Source organism: Oculina patagonica, chromosome 4 (genome assembly GCF_052425735.1).
Source record: "Oculina patagonica isolate OP01 chromosome 4, crgOcupat, whole genome shotgun sequence".
Taxonomy (NCBI): domain Eukaryota; kingdom Metazoa; phylum Cnidaria; class Anthozoa; order Scleractinia; family Oculinidae; genus Oculina; species Oculina patagonica.
Window position 1 is genome coordinate 8,442,736 of NC_135761.1, and position 27,268 is coordinate 8,470,003.

The 27,268-nt window shown below is 37.7% G+C and overlaps 3 protein-coding genes, 1 long non-coding RNA gene and 2 other non-coding genes across 7 annotated transcripts; 3 read left to right on the forward strand and 3 right to left on the reverse strand.

The window, feature by feature from the left end:
• Positions 1-1,654: 1,654 nt before the first annotated feature.
• LOC144652178 (uncharacterized) lies at positions 1,655-6,646 on the reverse strand. Its single transcript, XR_013570460.1, has 4 exons — positions 6,324-6,646; positions 4,338-4,431; positions 4,100-4,168; positions 1,655-2,727 (listed from the first exon to the last, which is right to left on the reverse strand). It is a non-coding gene; the product is annotated as an uncharacterized LOC144652178 (long non-coding RNA).
• A 5,497-nt stretch (positions 6,647-12,143) lies between these two features.
• LOC144648125 (52 kDa repressor of the inhibitor of the protein kinase-like) lies at positions 12,144-12,953 on the reverse strand. The gene has a single exon (XM_078507758.1). It carries the CDS (start codon positions 12,951-12,953, stop codon positions 12,144-12,146), a length of 810 nt encoding a protein of 269 aa, XP_078363884.1.
• A 1,666-nt stretch (positions 12,954-14,619) lies between these two features.
• Trnae-cuc (transfer RNA glutamic acid (anticodon CUC)) lies at positions 14,620-14,691 on the forward strand. Its single transcript has one exon. It is a non-coding gene; the product is annotated as a tRNA-Glu (tRNA).
• A 1,496-nt stretch (positions 14,692-16,187) lies between these two features.
• LOC144649595 (melanocyte-stimulating hormone receptor-like) lies at positions 16,188-17,088 on the forward strand. The gene has a single exon (XM_078509118.1). The coding sequence runs from the start codon at positions 16,198-16,200 to the stop codon at positions 17,086-17,088; it is 891 nt and encodes a 296-aa protein (XP_078365244.1). The 5' UTR covers positions 16,188-16,197.
• Positions 17,089-20,276: 3,188 nt separating this feature from the next.
• On the forward strand, positions 20,277-27,229 carry LOC144649371 (transmembrane prolyl 4-hydroxylase-like). Of its 2 annotated transcripts, XM_078508861.1 has the most exons (12): positions 20,277-20,359; positions 20,523-20,668; positions 21,254-21,335; positions 21,713-21,844; positions 22,284-22,375; positions 22,513-22,574; positions 22,944-22,981; positions 23,697-23,862; positions 24,256-24,313; positions 24,656-24,774; positions 25,243-25,333; positions 26,270-27,229. In XM_078508861.1, exons 1-12 carry the CDS (start codon positions 20,335-20,337, stop codon positions 26,531-26,533), a joined length of 1,275 nt encoding a protein of 424 aa, XP_078364987.1. In that variant the 5' UTR covers positions 20,277-20,334; the 3' UTR covers positions 26,534-27,229. The 2 variants fall into 2 exon arrangements, with proteins under 2 accessions (XP_078364987.1, XP_078364986.1); XM_078508860.1 differs by having other exon boundaries at positions 20,277-20,668.
• Trnae-cuc (transfer RNA glutamic acid (anticodon CUC)) lies at positions 22,758-22,829 on the reverse strand. The gene has a single exon. It is a non-coding gene; the product is annotated as a tRNA-Glu (tRNA).
• Positions 27,230-27,268: the final 39 nt, after the last annotated feature.

The following is a 27,268-nucleotide window of genomic DNA, read 5'->3' on the forward strand; positions in this document are numbered from 1 at the left end:
AACATCACGAACCACTTTAGATGCTAAAAGGTTTATTGGATTTATGTAAGCGGTATTTCACACGTCCTCAGCCGACCTATCCATCATGTTATGAAACTCGTTCTAAAACTTTCAGAACTTTGTTTTTGTTTTGCTCACATGTACCACATTTTTGTACGCTAAAATCATACGTGCCGATTGAACTTAACATACTTTTTTTGACTTTAATTTATTATTTAGTAAATGTTCTACAAAATAATGGCTAATAGAACCATCAGAATAACGCCGCATCGGCGATATTCAAACGTAATTTTAACCTAAAATCTCTAGTGTCACGCATTGCCCGAAATACCTTATTTTTAAAATAGGTTTACTACTAAACGTGAGAGCGATGAAAAATCTTGATGATATCATTTAAATTGTACTAGGTGATACTAATTACAGTGGTATTTTTATATGGAAAGCTTCAATTCTTGCAGAGATATTTTGGTCGAAAGATGGGTCAAAATTTAGGTATTTTTTGGCTCAAAACCGACCATGGGCACGTTGACCACGATATCTTCCACACGTTAAAGAATTTTGCGATAATATTCTACCTACAGCATTATCATCTCAATATGTAGCCCCATGCAAAATATAAAGGAAATCTGAGAGGGTCGATGTAGACTCAAATTTTAATATTGCATGGATTTCATATGGACCCTCTCTTAAGTGATATCAATCGGTTTTCTAGAATTACTCTTTCGATAATGTGAGGCACTAACACTAGAACTTATCATCTGGATGTCAATCACGAGAACTGAAATTTATAACCATGGTTAGCCAAATTAAAATTATGCATTAACCGCATTTTTAAATAAGCCATTTTCAAGTCGCCTTTTACTTCTCACAGGGCGAAATGACACTTTTAAGGTTTCTTAAAGGTAACTTAAAGGTACAGTAAAGAATCATTTCCTGTACCTTTAAGTTTATCTTAAATTTCTTAAATGTTTCTTTTCTTAATCTTTAAGTGGATCACTTAAATTCAGTAATGAACCATTTAATGCATCTTTAAGAAAAGTACTTAAAGATGCATTAAATGATGTTTTAAGAAATTTTAAGTGATAAATTAAAGGAATTAAATGAAATCTTTAAGATGCTTAGACGCATTAAATGTGACTTAAAGGTTAAGGAATGGTCGCGTTTAAGTGACTTAATGCGTTTAACTTAAAGGACCAGTAAAGACTGCTTTAAGAACATTTAAGTGGCAGCTTAAAGAACGAGAAAGGAATCTTTAGGATACTTTGCCACATTAAATGTCACTTAAATGTAATGGGAAGATAACCTTAATGTTCAAAGAGACTTTAAGTGGCAGCTTAAAGAACTGGAAAGGAATCTTTAAGATTCTATGCACTATTAAATGTCACTTAAATGTAATTGAAAGATAACCTTTAAGTTAATTTAAATGTTTCACTTAAAGGACCAGTAAGGAAAGATATCACTCTTTCAGATACGATGACACATCTAATGTCCATTAATTTTACTGTGAGGGAAAAATAACCTTTTACTGAGTTATTTGAATGTGATGTACATCATCATTAATGTACATCTGGGATCTGTAAAGAGTACAATCCAAAAGCAATGAATGTGCAAGTTAACATCAAGGGAATCTTCTTGCAAGGACCTTCTTAGCATTATGTTCACTAACACAATTCACGTAAGATTTCAAAGTAATAAAAGTTTATTGTCTCTGTAATTCTTTTAATACAAACCTACATCAATAACTAAGGTGTTGACAGATCTACTTTTGTTGTAATTACAAAACAATCACAGTAAAAATTATCTCCATAAACTCAAAAATTCTTCATATAAAAGATAGATTCAATTTATATTGTAACTGTATGTGTTACTCGAATACCGGTGGGTGACCCTGCCTGGCAGAAATAAATACCCCTGCCAAATATAATAATTAATAAAAGGGAATGTGTGTCCAGCAGTAGCAATGAAATAAATATTTGAGAGAATATTCAGGCTCCCGCTCAGAGCCTGAATTTTTTTCAGGTTTTCAGTAGTATGGCCGCATTTGCATCTCTCAAATATTTATAATAATTCAACTTTTCCAATTTAGCTCTATAAATGAATAATATATTTATGTCCTAAATTATTAAAAAATATGCTAAATGTAACTGTTCCAATCATTTTTTTAATGATAAATAAACATACAATATTTGTCACACATATGTTGCAAATTGCTTTATTTCAGTCTATGAAAGCTTAAAGGTTCCTAGTCAGCATCTGCCATCAATGGCATCGAATTCATAAAAATGTATGGTGAAGTGAAGCCTTATTGCATTGCTACAAGTTGCGTTATTGGGAGTCTGTTTAATTACCTTGAGCACTGAGTTTTTTGGTGAGCCTTTTCATTTAGACGTGCTCCCAGAAAAAATATAATACAGGAATTCTTGCATGTAAACAAAAACAAAGGTGTGGCTGACTAGGGTCCTTTAAAGAAAAAAAAAACTGTCAAGGTAAGTTTGATGTATATATCTTGGAAAATAATCATTAACAAAAACCTCTGTAATTTTCAATTTCTACTGAAAAGACATACCAGTATTGCTCCAATATTGATAATCTATCAGATATGTCAAATATTTCAAGAAAATATAATACTGTAAAATGTCATAGTCCCATTTAAGCTCTTTAAGAACTGCTTTCTGTTTGTTCCAATTTCTCAACATGGTCTAATGCCAAGGCTTCTTTGATTAATCCCTACAAACAAAAATGATCATCACCATGTCAACACTTGATAAAAAATATGTTTTTATACCATGCCAGGGAGGCGGACACCTCTCTAAGACAGACAGTTGAGGCCGGTCCAAATAGTGCCAACCTTACAGAGAGTTGACTGTATAACATACATTGTACAGTAACTGTTCTAATTGTTAACATCTAGGCTCTTTGATTGTAAATGCTTTTTATTCGATATTGTTTAAAAACACTGACAGACTCAAACCACCACATTCCCATAGTAGTGTATGTTAAAATTGTAGTGTCCCAAAAGGTAAAGAAGTATGGGTTAGTTAGTGTAAGAAGTGGACAATAACAAGGTCCTGATTGAAGTTGTTTTAAAAAATATATAATTTTGGATAAATGGTCAATTTGCTATGAGATGTTGACCAAGCTATACATTGCCAGGGCTGTCACCAAGATTTGATGTTTCATGGCTCTACTAGCTATGGGTTAGTAGACAGCGAACTGAGCAGCAAAGCTGCAAGCAGCTAACAGTTTTGGTTCTATTATTCTGTGTAATTACACTGGTCTCATGTTGATATTAGCCTGGAAAATCTATGGCCCCTGGCCTTAGAAGAACAGCTCCCTGTAACCGACTGTGGGTCAACTGTCAGCCAACAGGTTACCGACACGCCACCGACAGTCTACTGACAATTTTTCCAAAACAGAAATTTTACTTTTACAAAGTTCAATTTGTAATAAATATATCGGTTGACAGACGACTGACAGTCAACCAACAATTAAAAGGGAGCTGTTTTTTCACAAGTACACCAAAATTTTCCATATACACCATATAAAAGCATGTAATTGTATCAATGTTGTGTACTTATATGATAAATGGTGAAATTTAATTTTATAGAATATACACTATGTGCCATAACAACTGTGATAGAAAGTTAGTATATTGGGAAAAACATGCATTGTTTTTATTTCTTATTAGTCTCATATTTGTGAGATTTTTACAAAGATTTCTATGCATGGTAGTTACCGGGTAACTCAGGTTATGCCCTGGTCAACAACTCATAACTGTTCAAAAGTAGACTTAAAAAAAATTGAATGACCTTGGATTAATGGTAAAGTTCAGGAAATATTTTTTTTTTTTGGAATGCAATGCAGAGCTAGCTGTCACTATAGGGCCAGGGGCCGCAGATTTCTTGGGCAAAAATACATATTAACATGAGCCCAGTGTAGTTACACTGTAAAACAAAACGAAACCTCTTTGCTTCTTACAATTTTGCTGTTCAGTTGCCTACTCTGAGAATGCTAGCTAAATTGTTGTTTACTCTAGTTTTCATGTTAGGCAAATCTTTTCAAGATTTAGTGGCAACTAGTGTTTCCAGTGAAATCTCACCTCTCCTTTCCTGCCTTGTTGCCTGCATTTTTTGCTTTGTTTGGACATAGCCGCAGCACTCGAGTGCCCCTAAAAATAAAATATATATATTTTTTAGATTTGGTAAATCAAATACATGAAAACATTATAGTAAAGAATCAACACTTTTACCATCATTAGCATGTTATTCTCAAGACATACAATAAAATAAGATATGCGATGAGATTAAAGTAAGACAAGTACAAGCAAGAACACTTACCTCAATTTAGGCCTTTTTCCATATATTCAGTTTTTGTCTCTTGATTACTCTTACTAGTGTGTTTACATTTCTTGCTGAGTTGCATGACTGTCAACTAAAGCAAAAACAAAAAAAATGTTTCTAATTGCCTCAATGATTCAGAGGTTTTATACATGGAAAATACACTAGATGTAATCATCTGTAACACTGTTTTTCATTTTATTAAGATGCCTTTCTATCCTTTTCTGGATGAGGTGAACCTTTTGGATTAGGTTTCTGGGAAACTGCTCACCTACCCCTCCCCAAACCTAACATTTTGCCCAAAGCGATAAGTAAGGGTTAATGTTAGGTTTGGGGAGGGGTAGGTGAGCACTTTCCCAGAAACCTAAATTGATCCAACCTTTTTTTTGGAAGGGCAGAAAGATGATAGTAAATTGCCCTGACAAACAAATTAAAGCCAACTGCAAACAAACCTTGTCAAGCTATCTGCAAACAAACTGGTGTAAAGCTAACTGCAAGAAAACCAGGCTGAACATTACTGAACGCAAACTAATGACATTCCCTTATACTGCTATTCCGCTGAATAGGCCATTTTTAAAAATACCATAATACTCTTTGTTGTCCCTCCAAAATTTTGCATATGCATTGTTTTAAATTTCTCTTGGGACAGCAAGAGATATTGAAAACAATGCTTATGTAAAATTTTGGAGGGACAGCAAAGAGTGTTGTGTTGAAAATGGCCCAAAGGGCAGGGCTCAAAATAATGGCTGGTCAATGGACAATGTCCAGCCAAGATGACAATTTGTCCGGACAAAGTTTCAGTTTGTCCCTCATTTTGACCGGTCACGTACATTGCTTTGAGAATGATAACTGATTACCAGAAGGGTATTACAAAGTGATCTATTTATAAAAGTTGCAGCTAAAACAGCAGAAATGAGTGGTAGTTTAAAAGTGCTATTTTCAACATTTTGACCGTTCAGAAACGACACATGACCAAGCTAAAATCTGTCTGGCTGGACAACATGACCGGCAACTGTCCGAAAATTATTTTGAGCCCTGTGGGGCCAGCATCCTCTAGATGCAACCTAATGATCCTGTGATGAATATTCAACTTAAGTTTCCTAAGAATTAAAAAAGGATGATGTTAATAATGTTCCTCTGTTCTGAACTCATATACTCAGGACCTTTCTCCTCAGCCGTTTGGTCTATGGCCCTCGCCACCTTTCTTACCCTTCCCCACCCAAAACACCTCACTCCTTCCTCCCTAAATATGACAATGACAATAATTTGCTTTGCAATGAAATAGACAGGGCAATAAGAAATTTCCCTGAAGTGTCCCTTCTGTGTCTATCAGAAAACTTTTCGTGATTTTGTCTATAAGAAATTCGGTGTCTGGCATTAATAATTAATTAGCAGAAAACAGAATGCAAACTTTACACTCAAGGCTAGCCTACTACGCACTCTGCATTTTGCACTCTGCAGTCTGCAAATGTCAGACACTGAAGAATTTTTTTTAAGAAAACACAAAGAAGCCATAATAAGTTCAGATTTATAACATGATTTCTCAATACAAAGATTCGAAATTACACTGTTTGCTGTCAGTGTAATAATGCAGTGCTAATAATTTTATTTTCCAAAACAAAATCATCATTTGTTTAGTTTAGCTTATCTAAGATAAAGTGGTTTTAAGCCTTCAGTTCAAAATAATGCTAAAATCAGGACACTGTTCCTCGATATAGAATAGAATCCACAACCGCAGCCAACAACAGTTAAATTTAGGCTTCCTGTGTGACTCTGGCATATAAAACTAGACTGCCAGACTCATGACTGGGCTGAATATAACGACCGATCAGTTATAAGCTGACTATAAACATCTGAAAGCAAAATTATAATCCCATAAGATACACGGAACATTCATTTTGTTTTGAATATATATTAAATGGTGTACATTCGGTAATTAATAAAGTAAACTGGTGATATAACACAAAATGAAGTTCGAACACTTACCCGACAGCTTTTCAGAACTTCGACTTTTTGTTTCTGCGAGTCATCGATTCCCTTGTGTCGTGTTTTGGCTCATTTCTTTCAGGCGATTCAGCTCTTACAGTACTCCACCGAGCATTCTCTTCGCGAGCTTGCATTTCTACAGTAATTTCTCGTTTTCGACTAGTACTTCTTTGATTTTTGCAGCGTTTCTTCGAAAAGATCATTGCACTCCTCTTTGATCTCCGCCATGATCGCCGAAATAACGTAACGTATTTCAAGATTTTGGCGCTCAAATATGAATTATTGCTAATGTCTTGGGGAGGGGGTGAGTAGGGAAAGTTTTTCGCCGGCGTTGGCGTTCTCCAGCGTACCATCTTTAAATATATCAACAAAAAACACCGGAAGATAAATTATTTTGTTTATTTAAAGTAAATAAGCATTCGGAAAAAGGAAAGAAATAGGGTAGCTGGGCAGATAGACTAAAGATTAATATTTCTACCCCCGGGACGGTCGGTATTATATTCGTCCTTTCCCCAGTCTTCGGGCGGCATATTTATGCAGAAGGATTTGGCGCCAAGAATCACGCTTTTTCGAGGGGTAGTAGCTTGGGATATCATTAAGATGTTATTGTGCAAACAAAATTTGTTTCAACTGACTTCATCTACTTTTTTCTTGTGTTTTAAATCATTTACTTTTTCTCTTAGTGTGGAAAAATATGTATTATCAAAAGTTTATGATCCAATCACCGGATAGTGTAATTTAACTGACGTCCCACCCCTGGATAAAATAGTTTTGATTCGCGCGTAAAAGAGTCATTTCGCGCGAATCTCTTGTTTGTTAGAGACCAGAGCGAAATGCAGTCAAAGCAATGCGTTGTGCGTCCACATCATTGTCAGGAAAGCTCTTCATGGTCCACCTTTCGGCTTTCGGAGGCATCATTCTACTGGGGACAAATTCTACTGGGGTCAAAACTGAAATGGAAGCGCGAAGTGACGACTTCAAGCAGTTGAATTCTCGGTGAATTTCGTTAGCTGCGACGAGTGCTCAAATATTTATTCATGCGAATTATCGATCCGGTTATTCCGATTTCCGGCAATTTCTAGCTTCTCGATGCTGTATAACCATTTTGAAGTCATTATAGTGAAATGCTGTTCTAGTGGAAGATTTCACTCCTCACAAGATGGCAATCTGTATATATGGTTCGGTATCAAATACATTGTTGATTTTGTTTCGGCGACTTGAAATGGGGAATTACAGCGACAGTAGACACCGAACGGGTGCCTTACATCGACAGCCGCTTTGCTTTTCAAAAATGTCTCGAGGTCTTGCAGTTGGTACAGATTTCTTTTACGCACGCAAACAAAATTGTTCTGTCGTCGATCGGTGGTGAATGTCCGTTTTGGTCTGTAGTACTGAAGCACGTGGTCCTCAGTGAAAGCTGCTGGCATGCATGTATGCAACCAGGAAAATATTAGTCGCGTCTGTTTATAGGAGTTTTGACATTGTGGATCATTCATTCTTTAAATCATTCACGAGTGAGGAGGATTCCAGGTAAGTTTGTTACATACATTGTTTTAACGAACGATAATGCAACAGTGTATGCTATTATGTTGTGTGACATTGCGTGACCATTGTGTGACCTATATGATTGTTTCAGATAACCTGCAAAGCTATCGTTTTAATTAGACCTGTACTATCGTGGTTAGTGTATAAATGATGGTTACAGATAACTTGCAACACTTTCGCTTAAATCCATGACGAGCTAAGCTCTCAAAAAAATTCTGTCCAGGAGGTATTTTATTTTTTACGGCATGCCAGGAAATTTGAAATGAAACCAGTGTGATTGTTAGGATATGTTGGTGTGTCACGCAGTTTTTGCTTTGGCAGTTTTTTTCATACAGTTTGATGTAACCTGCAAATCTAATACTGCCTGCTTATATTTTTCATCAGTACTGGTGGGTGGCACACCTTACACAGTTCGATGTCACCAGTAATACTAATAGAAGAGCTGCGCGTAATATTTACGTATTTAATCGATTAAGCGCCCAACCTCAAATAACTGCCCACCTCGAAAAAGCACCCACCCTGTAGGTAGGAAAAGTTAATAGATGCCCAGCCTCGAATAAGTGCCCACTCAACCCCACCCTCCCCCCCCCCCACCTCCCTTTAAAAAATACTGAAGTGCACAAGGGGAATACTTTGATTATTATTGACATTGAGATTGAAATTGACTAAGTACTACTAAGAGGGTTCTCCGAAGACCGAGTTTTCTTAGCATTTTATAGACACTTTCAATGAACAGTTGCTTTGTGCAACTTCATGTTTTATTATTATTCATTGTTTTGTTGTAAAACAAACTTTCTACTTTCAAGAAATGGCGAAAATGTAATAAGCGCCCAGCCTCGAATAAGTGTCCACCTCGAATAAGCGCCCACTCTCAAGGTCCAAAAATTTAATAAGTGCCAGGGCGCTTGATCGAATAAATACAGTACTTCATAGGAACTGGCGGTTGGCGCACCTCATACAGTTCGATGTAACCTGCGATTTTAAGACAACAAAATCAACCCAGAATCCAGCTAATATCTGTTTTTTTTTACAGAGATACCGCAACTGGCACCTTACTGTACATTGCAGTAGTTCAAGGTGTGAACTACTTACTTATGTTTCTGATTTCAATCCCCTAAATGGAGAAATATTCTCTACTAAGAAGATTAAGATTTAATTTGCATAATTTTTTTGGAGGACTAAGCTCGCCATGGTCCTGTACTATCACGGGTAGTGTCTACCTTTTGGTTACAGACACCTTGCAAGACTGTCGCTTTAATTTGTCCTATACTGTTGTGGGTAGTGTATACCTGACAGTTATAGATAACTTGCAAAACTATTGCTTTAATCAGTTCTATACTGTCGTGGGTAGAGTATACCTGTCGGATATAGATAACATGCACAACTTTTGCTTTAATCAGTTCTATACTGTCGTGGGTAGAGTATACCTGTCGGATATAGATAACATGCAAAACTATTGCTTTAATCAGTTCTATACTGTCGTGGGTAGAGTATACCTGTCGGATATAGATAACATGCACAACTATTGCTTTAATCAGTTCTATACTGTCGTGGGTAGAGTATACCTGTCGGATATAGATAACATGCAAAACTATTGCTTTTAACAGTCCTATACTGTCGTGGGTAGAGTATACCTGACGGTTATAGCTAACATGCACAACTATTGCTTTAATCAGTTCTATACTGTCGTGGGTAGAGTATACCTGACGGTTATAGATAACATGCACAACTATCGCTTTAATCAATTCTATACTGTCATGGGTAGCGTATACCTGACGGCTATTAATAACATGCAAAACTATTGCTTTAATCAGTTCTATACTGTCGTTGGTAGAGTATACCTGACGGTTATAGATAACTTGCAAAACTATTGCTTTTATCAGTCCTATACTGTCGTGGGTAGAGTATACCTTACGGTTATAGATAACATGCAAAACTATCGCTTTAATCAGTTCTATACTGTCGTGGGTAGAGTATACCTGACGGTTATAGATAACATGCAAAACTATTGCTTTTAACAGTCCTATACTGTCGTGGGTAGAGTATACCTGACGGTTATAGATAACATGCAAAACTATTGCTTTAATCAGTTCTATACTGTCGTGGGTAGAGTATACCTGTCGGATATAGATAACATGCACAACTATTGCTTTAATCAGTTCTATACTGTCGTGGGTAGAGTATACCTGACGGTTATAGATAACATGCAAAACTATTGCTTTAATCAGTTCTATACTGTCGTGGGTAGAGTATACCTGACGGTTATAGATAACTAACAAAACTATTGCTTTAATCAGTTCTATACTGTCGTGGGTAGAGTATACCTGACGGTTATAGATAACATGCACAACTATTGCTTTAATCAGTTCTATACTGTCGTTGGTAGAGTATACCTGACGGTTATAGATAACATGCAAAACTATTGCTTTAATCAGTTCTATACTGTCGTGGGTAGAGTATACCTGACGGTTATAGATAACTAACAAAACTATTGCTTTAATCAGTTCTATACTGTCATGGGTAGAGTATACCTGACGGTTATAGATAACATGCAAAACTATTGCTTTAATCAGTTCTATACTGTCGTGGGTAGAGTATACCTGACGGTTATAGATAACATGCAAAACTATTGCTTTAATCAGTTCTATACTGTCATGGGTAGTGTATACCTGACGGTTATAGATAACATGCAAAACTATTGCTTTAATCAGTTCTATACTGTTGTGGGTAGAGTATACCTGACGGTTATAGATAACATGCAAAACTATTGCTTTAATCAGTTCTATACTGTTGTGGGTAGAGTATACCTGACGGTTATAGATAACATGCACAACTATCGCTTTAATCAGTTCTATACTGTCGTGGGTAGTGTATACCTGACGGTTATAGATAACATGCACAACTATCGCTTTAATCAGTTCTCTACTGTCGTGGGTAGAGTATACCTGACGGTTATAGATAACATGCACAACTATCGCTTTAATCAGTTCTATACTGCCGTGGGTAGTGTATACCTGACGGTTATAGCTAACATGCAAAACAATTGCTTTAATCAGACCTGAACTATCATGGGTAGAGTATACCTAATAGTCACAGATAACTGCAAATCTATGGCTTTAATCAGTCCTCTACTGTCATGGGTAACATATACCTGATTGTTTCAGATAACTTGCAAAGCTTTTGCTTTAATCAGTCCTGAAATGTTATCAGTTCACTTGCAAATGCCAGGGCATTAATTAGTTTCCCCTTTATAATCAGTTCTGGTAAAAGAGGGTTTATTGTCAATAATAAAAGCAAGGAATGCTTCTTTTTAAAAAACAAGGTCGATAATTACATTGAGCCGAATTTGATGATCTAGTAGAAGTGTACACGGCGACATTTTTTGTTCAAAACAGCACATCTAGACTTTCACATTTTCGGAACATTGTAACACATACACACACCACCTTTATTTCTCCTCGGATTTATGAGGGTAGCTATAAATATTGTATTGTTGCTGCGAATTACTTTAGTAACATCGCCTGGAGAAGATCAAGAATTCAAGAATTAAAACTTACTTTGTAACCCAAAGTGACTTCGAAGCACCCTGACTCTTAAAGGTGTCATTACAATTACCAAAGAAGTTCCTCAATTTGGACAATTGGACCTTTACGGCATCTTAATTTAAAAGGTTTTCATACGAAATGAAGATTTTTGTGATCTTTAAGTGCTATTTGAGTGCCTCTTAAAGATCAGAAAAACTGTCATTTTATTCTGTGGGGTACCTTTAAGATACAATTTAAATACTTTTAAAGATACATATCCGCCATTTTTATTGGAAAAGCTTTCTCTCAAAGGTATAATTCTTTACTTCACCTTTAATATGCAAATTAAAGACTATTAAAGGAATCATTACATTTACCTTACCTTTAAGTAGAAAATTAAATTTCTTAAAGGAATTATTAACTTTAAGTTCCGATTTGGACCTTTAAGGTCTCTTAAAGGTCACTTAAAGGGAGCTTAGACCTTTAATAACTTTAAGAGATTTTAATGCTTAACTTAAAGATTTTTATTATCTTTAAGTGACATTTAATTTTCTCTTAAAGATCAGGAAATTTGCCATTTCGCCCTGTGTCTGTCTCAAACTGAATCCTGATACACAACCTCTCATGTTTAAATGTGTTTGATTTACAAGACAACGCAGGCCCGTAGGCTGGTTTTTGCCCGGGTAGGTTCGTTTTCTTTTAGAACGGACCATTAGTTACCAGTGTCCCACTAATTTAAAAAAAAATACCGTTACTGAAGAAGATTTTCCAGTTGTACTCGACGGGGGTGAAGGTGGGCGTAACAGTTGACTACCGTGTCTAGCTCCACGGGGGTATCGTAGTGAATGTGCAGAAGCGCAAGGTTGGACAACCTTTCTTTTCCCATTGACGCTCGCATGTAGTTATTCAGTCGTCGCAACGTGCTTGCACTTCGTTCACATTCGCATGATGTTACTGGTATGGTGCAGGCAATTTTTAGAAGAATGCTGATGTTTGGAAAGAGGTCATCATCACAATCTTTGATTGCCACTGCAGGTGAAGCTGGCCTTAATTCCGGTTCCATCGCCAGGTATCGACCTCTCCATCGCATAAGCTCCATTTCAAACATTTCAGGGGAGGGGAGATCATCATTGTACTTGTTAACAGCTGCTTCAAGATTAACATTCTTTGAACAGAGAACACTTGGTACGAGACCAAGCAGTGACGCGGCAACGGTCGCCGAAGGTGAAAACTGCTCATTGATGCACATGATGATGTGATCAAGGAGAGGAATTGCCACGTTTCGTTGGAAATAAATTTTAGGATTTTGAGCCTCGGTATTGGAACGATGCTGTTGTCTCGACGTAATTCGAGGCATTTCGGCAGCAGTGCCCACCTTTTCTGCCATTGCAACACTTTGAGTGTAAACAGCTGAAAAGGTTTTGTCACAATCTTCCCTTTGTTTTCGGTAGAAACTAGCAACTTCTGTGATCATGCCATGGGCCTCCACGATGTCAAGAGCTGCTCTCTGTAGCTTAACCGTGATTCCAGCCAGGTGCGACAAATATTGGTACACTGCCATAAACACGACAATGAACTCAAAGGACGTAATACTTGCCAAAGTTTGTTGGGCTTCATTACGGCGACATATTCAAATCGGTGAAATCAACATCAGTTATAACTTGAGTCACACTTTGCTAATGGTTCCAGTCTGAAAACCGAAAAAGAGGGGAATACACGAGAAACGTTTGAAAATTAGTCGATATTGTTGAAAATCAATACAAATAACGTCAGTATGTTTTTATTTTTATTTTATTATGCGCGTAGGCCATATGTATGCTGTACCATTCAGACCGGACCTTTAATGCTGTACCATTCAGACCGGTACATTAATGCTACACCATTCAGACCGGACCTTTTCAGGCGGTGGGGGGGGTTCGTCCGAACCCCCCGAACCCCCCAGCCTACGGGCCTGCAACGACTACACTAAGGCTAGGCCTGTTGGCGCCCTTAAATTTTATACGACAAGGGATAATATGCAAAAAGGAAACCAAAACACCATAATTAACAAAAATAAAATCATGAAACCTAGGCTAGATAGAGTAAAGTTTTTTTATACAGAAATCTTAAATGCGAATGGACCTTTTTGGCTAACATTTAGCCTTTCTAGCTACGTTTATTATCTAGAACACGCGAATGTCTCAATATAATATAACGTGCAATGCTCGACAATGCTTATAGAGTGAATTCAATCAGTTATCCCCTGCAAATAAAAAGCACCACAAAATGGGGCCTGTTGTTTAGAATTCTACGAAAACAACCATGCAGACGTATCACCCTAAGGCTTTTATAGGCTGGTTGTTTCAATACTCGCGCAGAGCAGTCACCGAATTAACACGCAAGTGTGAAAATGATTTTAAGATCGATGGAACGGTATTACAAGTGTTTTTTTTGTCATATGCGCACTGTAACTGCTGAAAAGTAGATTGTTCTTTTAAAATTCGTGTCGACTTTCACTGGTTTCTGTAGGTTTTAGCATGTATTGTTATTTTTTTGCTTTAATTTACCTTATTATTTCAAAATTGACTTTGAGTATATGGAAGAGTAATCGACAAATTTAAAGGCGACTACCGCGTATGAAAAACTGCTCTTGAGTCATGGAATGCTGCCATAACAACTGAAACGGACAACCGACTCCAGCGGCACTACCCAGACAGTACTAGGTTCTCACAAAAATTTTCAATAAGCATTTTTTTTTTAATAGCGGAGCCCCATACTAATAGAAGCCATATACATTTGTTTCTTCATGGTCATGAAGGTCATGAAGGCTAGCGGCATGGTTTGCGCGTGCGTGCGTACGTACGTCGCTAAATAGTCTAAATACGGCGCCCATTGGCCAAATGGTCGATCTAGGCATGCAGCCTCGCCTTGGTTATCCTTCATATTGGAGATCCATGTTATGTTCAATTGACGGCTGTCAAAGGAATTTCACTTTGTTGATTTCTTTTCTGAAGTCACTGCGTTCAGTCGCTATAGTTTGTGTGAGTGAATATGTTGACAGCCCAATAAGCAGGACAGTCGCAAAACGCACTAGCGCATATTACTATCAAGATTTTTTTTTTTCATACATGGCATGTTTTTTTAAAAATATAGTTTAACTTCTGGACGTCCTTGCACTAAGTTGACCGAAGCGCATTTCGTTTTAAAAGTATTATAAAGCAAATGATTTTGCAGTGGACGTCAGCTAATCCCACGTGGTCTAGTGGTTAGGATTCGGCGCTCTCACCGCCGCGGCCCGGGTTCGATTCCCGGCGTGGGAATGTTAACATTTTTTTCTCTCGCCCTATTTAGGGATATAAAAAGGAAACTGCAACCTCGGCGATGAAAAAATGTTTATTTTTGGGTTCGTTAAAGTTATTGCCTGGATCAGATGCTGATTCAAACTTGACCTGAAGCATGTGTGAATCTCTAGTTTATTAAGATAATAACAAGCATTAAACGTTGCAGTGTTAGCCGGTAATATGTACTTGCCCTAACACTTTCACTTTTGAATTAGTTTAACAAACCTTTCCTTGGTGCCCTCTTTGCGTTTTACAATATATATTTTTAGGTAGTTATTTTCTTGTAGCTAGACTGTAAACAGTAGGCATAATTTTTTGAAGAAACTGTTTCTGATTTTGATTGTTATTATCTGTCTCTAGTTGCGCGATTTAGTCTCGTCGGGAATTTGAAGCCCTCGCAAACGTTTACTCAAACAAAGCAGGTAGTAAACTGAGTCTGGTCTGCATAAAATATAGGGTAGGGATAATCGCCGTGATACTTTGGTATGAAATGGTGGCTCGCCGCTCAAAAAAGGGGCCAAAAAGGGTCCGAGTATATATACTGTTCCCGATGGTCGGTCGTGATATTTTATATTTCGTATAAGATTTTTACAAGTAGACGGAAAGTATTGTCAAGAGCGCACTCGATAAGAACTCAAAGTATTTTCTTTCGCTACGGCTCCTTTTTAATCAAGCCCTAGGCCCCATCCACATTATTCCAGATAAATTGGAAAACAGAGAAACTTGAAAACGCCGTATAAAATTTTCCCGTCCACACTAGCCCGGACAAATTTTAAAACGCATCTGTTTTGGTCAAAAACGGATAAAGTGCGTTTTTAAATACCCAATTTGAAGAGCGTTTGTCTAAGTTCCGTTTTTAAAATGTTTTCTGTCTACACTAAAACGCAAAGCCGGCGATTTCAAATAAATCCTCTGTGAAGAGCGTTTTCGAAAAGTTCCGTTTTCGATGGACATTAATAAGGATAAGTGTGGACGGTTGGCTAAACCGGAGAAAAAAGACTGCGTTTTCAAATTTATCCGGAGTGTGGACGGGGCCGTCAGAATCAATTTACGTCTTTTATTTTTTCCATCACCTTTAAACTGATTAATGGAAAAAACTTCAAAGACAACATCTGCTTCCTTCCGTTTGTTAAAGGTGTTTGTCCTAAGGATGAGATTTAGTTTAATTTTTCACGCTTTTTAATCGACGAAATTTAAAACTAGGAGGCTTTTAATTTGTGATTAGTAAGTCCGCGAACGCAGAAGGATTTCCTCCTGTTTCATACGCCGCCGACGAAAACGAACTGAACAGGCGGAAATCCGTCTGTGTTCTCAGGCTACGAAAAGGTGTAATCATTTCCAAATATTTGACTTGAATAAAAAAGGAATTAGAAAGTTTCAAATCATTCAACAATATGGCCGGCAGTGTAATATAGTTTACTTGTGACATTGTCTTGGGATTTTGGCAGAGCACGCTTTTATTTGCTGTTATTGGTTTTCTTCGCCATGAACAAAACTCATTTATCTTGCTCCATCGTCGGCGTAAATGTGGAACAATCGAAAGATACCGAAATCACAAATATCCTAACATGTGTTCTTAACTCGGCGTTTTGTCTAATAACGTGTATGGGAAACTCTATGATTCTACATGTGATCCGAAAAACACAGGAACTTCACTCGCCATCTTTTGCGTTTTTGTTTTGCCTCGCGGCTTCGGATCTCTTTGTCGGACTGATTTGTCAGCCATTTTTCGTGGCGTACAAGGTAGCTGAACTTGGGAATGATTTTAATGTATACTGTACCTTGAGGATGATTCAAAGCTTATCAAGCTGGACAACGTCTGGTGTATCTTTGTTAATTTTAAGCGGAGTCTCCATCGATCGTCTACTCGCTTTAACTCTTCATTTACGATACAACATGGTTGTTACTATCCCTCGCGTAATTCAAACCGCTGTTTGCCTCTGGATCTTTGCTATAACTGTGGTAATATCCAGATTTTGGATGAAAAAGTGGATTGTTATTCCAGCGGGGATATTAGCTCTGACATTTTTTGTCACAACCGCGAGCACCTTGAAAATATTTCAGATCGTTCGCAGACATCGGCGCCAGATAAGTCAGCAACAGCAATGTGTTCAAATCAACACGGTAAACGTGCTTAGATGTAGAAAATCTGCTGTGACCGTACTTTATGTTTATGGATTGTTTTTGATTTTTTATCTTCCATTTTTGGTGACGATGTTCGTGGACTCTTTTGTTGGATACACAAGAACAGTGAAAATTGCCTATGACTATACTTCAACTGTTGTTTTTATTAACTCTTCCTTGAATCCACTTGTTTACTGCTGGAGAATTAAAGCGATACGACGAGCAGTTAAAAATACTCTGCGAAAAAACTAAACTCTGATTAGCCTATTAAAAAATTGGTAAATTTTCGAAGTACACTCTTTTTTGTAAGAACGCGTAATATTTGGATTACCCTGAGGATGTTCTTATTTTAACCCATACATTTTCTTAAATTTTGAGGCAAATCTCAGTCTCAACGTTCTTATAAAAATGGTTTTTATAAAATAAAAAGAGTGTAGCCTAGCCGAGTAAATTAACTTTTCATATATCTAAGTGTAATTGAAAAGCCCTGTATTGATATAAATAGAACGAAGAATACTCATCGGATATACCGAATATATCGACGGTTCGCAATGCGCAAATTATGCCATCAATGGAAGCAAATCTCAAACAAACCTTTTCATAGGCGTACGAGGCGGGGGGGCGAGGGGGGCTGCAGCCCCCCCCAGTGCCAAAATTTTTCGGGCAAAACGCTAAGAATTCGGGTAGCCTGCGAGCAGGCTCACCTTGGGGCACACATGAGAGCTACAGAAGAGCGGCGAAGCCGCGACACGTGAGCGGCGAAGCCGCGACAGCGAGCGGCGTCCGCCGCGCAGTTATCGCGCTACGCTCGCCACTCGCGTGTGCCCCAAGGTATATTTGCGCGTGCCCCTACGTGAGCCTGCTCGCAGGCTAGAATTCGGGCAACAAGCCAGAGAAAAAATAGAAAATAAGCAGACAAATCTCAAAATTACAATCAAAACGAATTATATAAACAAAAAAAAAATATTGGAAATATACCGAACTTTGTGGTTCAAATTTCCAAAAAAGTCCAAATTTCTTATTAATCTGCTTTCGTTTCCTCTTGCAAATTGCTATTATCATATTTGATTTTCTCGCAAATTCTGCATGATTCAGCTGCAATCAACTTTTCCATAGTTTGAACGTTTGCGAGCGGTGGACCCAAAAACAAAGCTGCGATACGGTTACAAATGTAAGGAAGCTAATACTTTTGACTCAAATGAGCTCAAAACTTTCAACAATATGTTTCAACCCGTTCATCTTCTAAATGTTTCACGCATTTTAAATAACTTTCAAGTGGGGGAAAACAATGTAAATTGCCTCCCAAAAATGCTTTTATTTTTTGCTGAGTTAAAGTGAAAAATACAAATTTCCGAAGAAAAAGGATTCAGTGCATTGACATCTTTGGGCAACGTCACGAGATTAATTTAACGCACGTTCTGTTGTCTACATGCATTTCTTTTGCCTGTTTATTTGGCTTTCAACCCATGCCATTTTTTTTTTCGGGCAACAAGGTCTCCGCCCCCCCAGGACCGAAGGTGCCCGTACGCCTATGAACCTTTTGTATAGATACAGCAGTGTCCTTGAGGTGTCAGTGTTAATTGTAAGTTGCACTAGATGTGTTATGTAATTTGCATGTGGGTTTTTTTATTGACCGTAATCAAAAGAAAAAATGACGCTACGTATTGACTCAACAAAACTTTGGAATTGCGAATTTTCTTAGCAAGATTGAGCGACCATTTAATAAAGTGATTTTCCGATTTTTTTTTTAAATAGCGATATCATGTAAACCCGATTTTTATGAACATAGAGCTAAGATGGAAATAACTGTTCAATAAACGAACAAACTCACTTAAAACTGAACAATTTTATAAGGCGGTGATCCATTTTCTTGAATAATTTTTCAAGTCGACTATATTTTAATTTGTTTTTATTTTCTTCATGGTGGGCGTGAGGGGCGGGAGTGTACTTTTATTGAACGAGTATTATATTTGACCGAGACAAGTTTTTAGCGATAGTCGACGTTGATGACAGTACAAACTCTTGCTGTCATCATCGGACTTTCTTCCCCCATTAGATTAAAACCCTTTTAAATTTTATGACAAACTACGAAAGATTTCGTATGATTTCCACTCACGTACTCGTAGCCCGTTTGACCACTGATCGATGATCAATTCTCCGATTGAGAGTTGAAATGGCCTCTTCTTCAACCCCAATGTTCATCTTCAATTTTCCTCGAGTGTTGTTCTTGTTTGATTTGGGCTTGATTGCCACGAATGAGGGCAGGAGACTAGCATTTTTTTGATCTGGCAGATTAGGTAAAACTTTTATTTATACATTTGAACTATTAAAATTAAAACAAGTTTTTTAAGGCTTTGTGTTTTGAAAAAAAATGGGCATATAATTTACCGACAAATCTGAAGATTATCAAGTTAAAACAAATATGATATAATTATTATTTGCTTTGATGTCTCGCCAGTCGTAGAATTTTTGATTAGTCAATCAAGTTAGAGAACAAAACAAATTGTGATCATATCCCTCGCTTTTCACTATTGCCTTCTGATCTGACGTGGAGTAAAAGCCATTTTAATAAGAAATCCCCTCATGAACAGGAGAGACAAGAAAACCCCGCGTTACGTCCAGCTCTATAATGCGACTACGTACCGGATGGCCACTTTATTATAGCCTGAAGAAAAGCTCAGTGAGTCATTTTCTTATGTAAGAACCCTTTTTTACGGTCACCCGGTTAATACCACTAAAGTTTGATGGCCTGAGCCATGAGGTCCCGGATTATTTCGGTTTTAAGGACCAAATTAACCGTATAGTAAAAAATTGTTTCAAATCCATTCAAGATTGAAAGTCCACAACATTTTTCACAACTATAATCTTTTTAGTAAGAATGGAGGATTATTATGAAATTTTCACGACATCAAATCTTTGCGTTTTTTCATGATGTTTTTTGAAATACATTCTCGTCCCCATAGGCCCTTTCGTTTCTCTTAGCCGACTTGGCACGAGAAAACGGAGGGCTCTGGGGACACAGGATTTTTGAATTAAATCGAATTTTTTGATTGGCTGTTTGGATCAAAGAATTCCTAAACGGAAGTCGAAAACGTAACGACTCTCTCATACATTCTTTGAAACGTCATGATTGCATACATGAAGACCGGAAGTCCTAGACTCTAGGACTGGAAATCCTGTGTCCCCAGATCCCTTCGTTTCCTCGTGCCAAGGCTCAGCCGGCTAAGAGAAACGAAAGGGCTATGGGGAAATTGAAATAGCGAAAGCTTGATAATGCGAGCAAATTCGCAAATTTCAAATGCCACGAAATATTGGCCTTCAAATATATGGAAATATTAAAAGTTCCCGGCTATCTCTTATCCACGGTGATTCGTGCTCGTTTGAATATCCTCGATCCCAGGCTCTCTCTCAACTTTTTTCCTTGACAAGGGAAGAAAAAAGGGAGCGTGTTTTTGCGCTGTCTGGTCCTGTTGTTTGAACAAAATAACCACATGTAACATGGACAGAACGACAACCAACACTGGTATGAAAAACCTGTAACCGTAAAAGATGCATAATTACTCGTAGTTATATAGTTTCACGCAACCTTGTAGCACGCCAGACTTAACTTTAGCGTATTCAAAACAATATGAATTTCTCTTGTATTCTGGGTGTTGTTTCTTTCTTCTTTCAACTTTGTGCTTCAGAAAAAGAGCTTAAAAGGCGGCGGAAAATGTTTGTAAGACCATGCTTCGCTGAAGATGAACCTAATCGTTTAACTTGTTCACATCCAGAGGAAGATTGCGACGAGGAAACTAGCGACTTAAGACTTGTTCGCTTGGAGGCTTCAAGGGTAAGTTTTCGCAATTGTTTAAAATAACTCGGAGTGATCGAGGTAATACGAATCAGTGTTATATGATAAGAACTGTGTGTCTGATAAGTCATCTAGCTGAGCATGACAATCAGTTTACAAAATACCAGCTTTGCGTTAACGAAAATATTTCCTTTATAGTTGAAGGGATTAGTAAATATTGCCTTGAATAGGGTTAGCAGGTCACAAGTCCGCCATACATCAATAAGGAAATATTCTCTCTTATTTTCATAGCTGCCGCTGTTCTAGAAATTAAATAATCACTTAAGTTTTGCCAGCGCTTTGTCAATAACTAGAGAAACGTGTTTTTTCCTTTCATTTTCTAATACAAATTAAAGATTTGACTCTCCTAACATACATTGTGGATGACGTGAACAAAGGAAACGTATAAACCGGTAAATTGTCTTGAAAGTCGGTAAGGAAAATATTATTGCTTTGTTGGTTCACTTCAGTTTGGTTAGCCGTATGTCTTGCAAGCACATGTTCTTGTGAAGGAGCCGTTTTTCTTTTTTCTTCACCGTGCTGTGATGAAACACGTGTTTATGACTTAACTGTTGTATATGGTAGATAGGTCACGTACGATGGATGTACCTGGAAGAAGGGAGAAGTTACAAGGTGATCACAAGAGCCTTGAAACCTTTACTGTTCGGTGAGTTAGGATATTTGGTTTTTGTAATATATAGATCTACAATGCAAGTCAAAAGTAGTTGGGACACTTGTTAAAGCATTTTTTAATTATACAAGATATTTTTCGTACTACTCTCTTTGTCCTCGCTTCCCTTCAACCAAGAATTTTGGTGTATTGGATGGTCAATTCACAACATTGCTTGCGGGAGAGGGGGCTAGCAATCATTTTCCCTGAATTGTGCCAAGTGTGCCAACACTTATGACCTGATAGCGCACTGAATATAAAGCTCTCGTTTTAAAGATGCTCGTTATCCAGAAACGCCATTCTTAGACCTGGTAAACAAAGAATTTCTACGGTACCTAACAAAAAACTAATTCCCCGGTTTTCATTTTCTCAAGAAATCCCTGATTTTCTATCGGACCAGGAGTGTCAGCAGATCATTTCACTGGCGAAGGAGGGTGGCCTGAGCATGAGTAAAGCAGGGCATCAGTCATACGAAGGAGACTTGGACGAGGTCATGGAGGAGGGTGGTATGCATGCTTATTTGTATGGGCGAAAATTATTGTAATTATTGTAAACAAAATAAAATGCTTGTTCTTTTTCCTCTAAAATTTAAACATCAGCTTTAGCGTTAGCAGAATCGCTATAAAAAAGTCTCGTTTAAATTCCAAGAGGAAATTTCTGAGTTCCTTTTCAAGTCTTTTCAGTTCTTTCGAAAAGAAAATTCGATATTTATTCACATTTTTATGCAAATGAAACACAATTATAAAGGAATGATTTACACCAGCACTTGTACTGGCCTATTCTGACTGTCTCGTGCTGAGTTTACACACTTTAAGAAACTAAGAGTTTCGGAAGATTTACAAATGCAAAGTTTCGCGAGTTATATTCTCGTGGCGCAGTTATTCCGTTCTAACTCATCGTAATCATGACGTCTCAATTTTACGTATATTTTCAATTTCATTTTAGACAGAAATGCAACACTTGACCGCAAAGACCATTTTGCTCGAGATTTTAATATCTGGGATGCAAACAAAGATGGCTTTATTGATCTTCAAGAGGTAATATAAATGAAACAAGCTATTATAAGTTAAACTAAGGTGTCCTCCTCTGTATACTTTTATCTGGAATGAGGTTCGGATGGCTCCGATTATAAGAGACAATTTCCTTGAAATCCACAATCTCACACTTATTGCAGATCAAAGAGTTTGCTCAGAAGCACAAAGCATTGCACTTGAAGAAAGACGAAATACATAAAATGTGAGTATGAGTGGGGTCTCTTCCACGAACTGAAAAAGGGTGGCGGTGGGAGTGAAGGGTGGAGATCCCCTGATTAAAAAGACGTAAGCTGAAAACCTACATTTTCCCCTCTCTCTCTTCTGAATCTAATACTGGGGCTGAACAACCCAAAAAGCTTGATTTGATTTGAAAATAGAAAAACAATTTCCACGCCGGGAATCGAACCCGGGCCGCGGCGGTGAGAGCGCCGAATCCTAACCACTAAACCACGTGGGACTTGACAAGAACTAGAAGAGGATCTACGTCTCAAATTTAAAAACGTATTTAAGAATCAAAGTAATGGGTTCTGGATTTTAAAGGATTTTAAAGTACTTTGTTTTATTTTGAAAGGCTGCAACGCTCAGGAAAAGCTGGCAGTCTAGTTAAAGGTAAATTGGGACAAACTGTACGGGTAACTAAAAAAAGACACAAACACAAATACAATAGAACCTTTATTTAAACACGATGAGGGTTTTGGGGTTGATCATTTTCTGAAAATAAATCAGATCAGGAAACAAAAAGTGCAAAAAGTACAAAAAGTGACTAAATCAGTCTTTTTGGGGCTTACTTAGTTACTGACTTTTTAAGAAAAAGCTATTTCCTTCTTAAAGAAACTGTTGTCCTGCGTCGGCTCCAGGTAGTGAAACATTAAAGCTGATTTCCAGTCCGTACTGCGCAGACTCGGGGTTGGTTTTTGTTTTGAATTCGTTGAAACGTTACACTTCGGTGACAGCATACATGAAGTTTTTTAGTCCGCCATTACAGTTCGTTTCGTTCAAGAATTTCCGATGAGCTGAAACGTCGGTTTGAAATAGCGTCAAGGTTCTTCTACTCGTATTATTTTTTGCAAGGATATCTGGCGTTAGTAAGCAAGAAAAAGGTAAGTTTGTCGCGAAATTTTTAGTTTTCTTGTAAACATTCGTTCGTCTGAGGCTCACATAAACATTGCAGCCGAGATTGCGCAGTACGGACTGGAATTCATCTTTAAGTTGATTACCAACCTTTTACTACTTTAATTTATTAAGTTTATTCAATCAGTAATTAAGCAAAGAAATCGAATTTCACCCCTTAAAATAATGATAACGAACATCAGTTGATTTTCAGATAAGATGACAAGAAGGCTTTTCGTTGAGTGGAATATAAAGAAACTTCTTTTGTACATGGAGTTTCTGAAGACAAAAAGTCCTCGCCATAGATCTCGTTACAGCCAACAGGCCTGGCTGCGTCAGGACAAAATTACCCACCCAGTTTTAAAGGGCATCTATGAACGGTAAGGGATAGTGATATTTCACTGACCGCACGAGTTAGTGGTCCTTGATAACATCATATTCAAACCAAACTAGCCTCCTCCCAAAGCAACTCCACTGCTAGGGAAGACTAGGGTCCAACGAAAGGGGGATGAACTAAAAAACTGAACTAGGAACGAAACAAAGTGAACGAGAAGGACTAGAAAGGACGAGTTTTCCTTCCTAGTCTTTCTCGTTCACTCCCCTTTCGTTGGTACCTTGTCCTCCCTCCGCAGCGGAGTCAGGCCTGCGGAGGAGGCTAGAATCAAAGATGCCTGATATTAAATTGCTACAATGTGAGTAAGAAAAGGTACATTTTGTCCACATCTCGCTACGTATTTTACGGCGTCATGAACTCTTTTTACCTTCTCTCACAGAATAGCAAAGTTAACAAAACTTCCAAGAAAAATCATTCATGGCAGCGAAGCAATGCAGGTAATATCATTATTTTTGGAAAAATCTCCTGCCGAAAAATTAAGCGCTTATTTATTAACATTCATACTACTCCCACAGTCGAATCTCGTTTATAAGGGCCTCGTAAAGACCGCAGAAAACTAGCTGTTGGTATAATAATTAAGGGGCCTTTTTTTTCAGAAAACTTTGAGGCAGTGAGCTGCAATCGAAGTCTAAAGCTTATAGGCTTTGATTGAATTTCCTCATTACATCGGGGCTTTGCGGAACGGTATACTTTGACAGAGTCAAATTCTTAAAAAAATAAGGTTTCTAGAAAATTGTCTTCATGATTTCATGTATGTCATGTCCTTTACATATTTTCAGGTTGTTCACTATGAAAAGTATGGTCATTATCATGCTCATTTCGACACTGGCATAGAACACACCAGCATTCCTTGCTGTCATCAAAATCATGCACACTTGCCATTATGTAAACTCTGCAGGTAAGTGGAGTCTGGAACCTACAATTTGCCTCTGGTGACAACAGAATATAAAGCTTTGTAGGCGAAGTTCCCCTTCGAATGAAATTTTAAAACTGAATTAAAGTCATTTGACAAGGTTAGATTAGAGATTTCAGGTTAAGGAATCAAGTTAGCGTTGTATTGTATTCAATAAAATTTATTGGGTCTCCCATTTGTGTCCGATTCAAAAGATAAATTCCATTTTGCCGTGCGTCTGTTCAGTTATAGATCACAGATGACGTCAAAATTTGGTAAGAACCTTAAGTGGCCAATGGGCCGCAGGGAGCTCGAGTTGGTCACTAATGTTCTTACCACATGTTAACGTCTTCTGTGATCTTCAACTGAACAAAAGTTATAGACAAAACAATCATATAAAACTCGGGTTTGTAGGCTAGTTGATAAATAATTTGATTTTGTTGTTTGTTCATTCAATAATACATGCATCAACAGATTTATTACAATTCTTTACTACCTGAATGATGTTGAAGAAGGTGGAGAAACTGCGTTTCCCTTTGCACATAATACAACCATCTCCCGTGAGGTGCGTATGTCTTCGCTTTGTTGGTAGAAACGCTTGCTGGACAGTATTACTTAATGATTGTTTTAACCCTTATTTTGTTAATTTTAAAAATTTTTTTTTTTTTTTTTTTTTTTTTTTTTTTTTTTTTTGGTTTAAAGAAGGTGTTATTTTGACGCATCTGGGCGGGGTTTAACTGATAGCGATAATTGGCCAAGTGAACAAGAGGTGACGCGTTTTCTATCTGATGGCAGAGATAAAAGATTTGAAAAATTTGCAAAAAGTTGGCAGAAAATTTTAAATGATAGCTGAGAACTTGCTGACAGATTAAACGATAACTGAGATTATAGCACCCCATCTACACCCTCTTTCAGGAATACACTCCATCACTATTCGTGCCTACCTACCTACCTACCTACCTACCTACCTACCTACCTACCTACCTACCTACCTACCTACCTACCTACCTACCTACCTACCTACCTACCTACCTACCTACCTACCTACCTACCTTCCTACCTGCCTGCCTGCCTGCCTGCCTGCCTGCCTGCCTGCCTGCCTGCCTGCCTGCCTGCCTGCCTACCTACCTACCTACCCGGCTGTACCTCTCCATGCCATAAAACACAGAAGGCTTTAAAATCTCCTTCCATCCACTATGATTTGCTGCTTAAGCTCTTGCAGTCGCCCAGCTGTTCACCTTTCATCCTCAACCATTCATCTCCATGTTGTTATTGTCGACCTGGACTTCTTCTCCCCTTTTGCCTCCACTCAAAAGCTGTAACGCAGTGCTTACATTACTTCGTGCACAGTTTCAAAATTGCGTTCGACTTTTTAAGTCGGATTGACCGATTTCTTTTAGACAAATCAGTTTTGTTAAATACGGAGATTTCGCTGGTTTGGTGTTTGTTACTTTACTTAAGTGTCAGATAATAAATGGTCGTCTACTCCTGTTTGTGATAGGGGTTGGAAAATATGAACGCCGATGACTTCAACCTAAGCACGAATTGTCACTCAGCAAACCTGGTTTTTCCTGCAAAGAAAGGCACCGCTATCATGTGGTACAACAACTTCATCGATCAGGACAGCGGTCTTCTTGGAACGTTAGACTTACAATCTCTTCACGGTGGATGTGATGTCACTAAAGGAGAGAAATGGATCGCTAACAGCTGGTTGACGGCGCCAACTAAGGAATCGAGACATATAAAGAGTATTTATCAAGCTTGATTGACTGAAAAAATAATTAAATAAAGTCATTTAGCTTTTTCTCTGTGCCACTCATAAAGTGTTCCACCGTCCCCTAGTCCCACTTTTCCGTGTTTCAGTATCAGTGTTCCCTATTTTACTGTCCCACTGTTATGTTTTAGTGTTCCTTCTTTTTACTGTCCACTAATCAACTGTGCCTAACTTGCCGGTCCTAATTAAAAGACAGTGAACAAGAAGATTTAATTGTAAAGTAAAATGGTCAGTTTTTTTTTTGTCCTTCATATATAGGAGCTAATATGGAAAATTGTCATGGAAAACGTACTCGCCTGCATTTATCGTAATTGCAAAATTATCGTCCAGTTGGTGAACGAACAGACAATTTTATTGGGTTATGCAAGATATTAGGTTTTTTGGGCGAACAATAAGCTTTTCTTTGAAAAGTTATATTAACTAGTGTAAACTAATAAAAAAGTTCAATTGACGGTTTTCTTTAATGTATTTAATTGCACAAAACTGTCTACGGCCAATTTAATAAAGGATGGTTCCTGGAAAACAGAATTGGGGACTACATTTCATAATACGTGGTTAGTTTTTCCAGTTGCCAAGTCAAACACACAAACATGCACTGTTTGTTGGGTATCCCTTCACCGTTGCTACGGACATTTTATAGAGAGTTGGCGTCATTTCAATTTCAAATTGCAAAGACACCTGTTTGGTCCAATATTGTTTAGCCCAGTATTGTTTGCAATAGTGTCA

What these genes read in the sequence shown, in the direction of transcription:
- LOC144648125 (XM_078507758.1), bottom strand. Translation starts at nt 12,953, where the DNA reads ATGGCAGTGTACCAATATTTGTCGCACCTGGCTGGAATCACGGTTAAG.
- LOC144649595 (XM_078509118.1), top strand. Translation starts at nt 16,198, where the DNA reads ATGAACAAAACTCATTTATCTTGCTCCATCGTCGGCGTAAATGTGGAA.
- LOC144649371 (XM_078508860.1), top strand. Translation starts at nt 20,465, where the DNA reads ATGAATTTCTCTTGTATTCTGGGTGTTGTTTCTTTCTTCTTTCAACTT. An exon ending in AAAGACGAAATACATAAAAT is followed by an intron (nt 22,575 to 22,943) that starts GTGAGTATGAGT and finishes TTATTTTGAAAG; the next exon opens with GCTGCAACGCTCAGGAAAAG. An exon ending in TTAAAGGGCATCTATGAACG is followed by an intron (nt 23,863 to 24,255) that starts GTAAGGGATAGT and finishes CTTCTCTCACAG; the next exon opens with AATAGCAAAGTTAACAAAAC.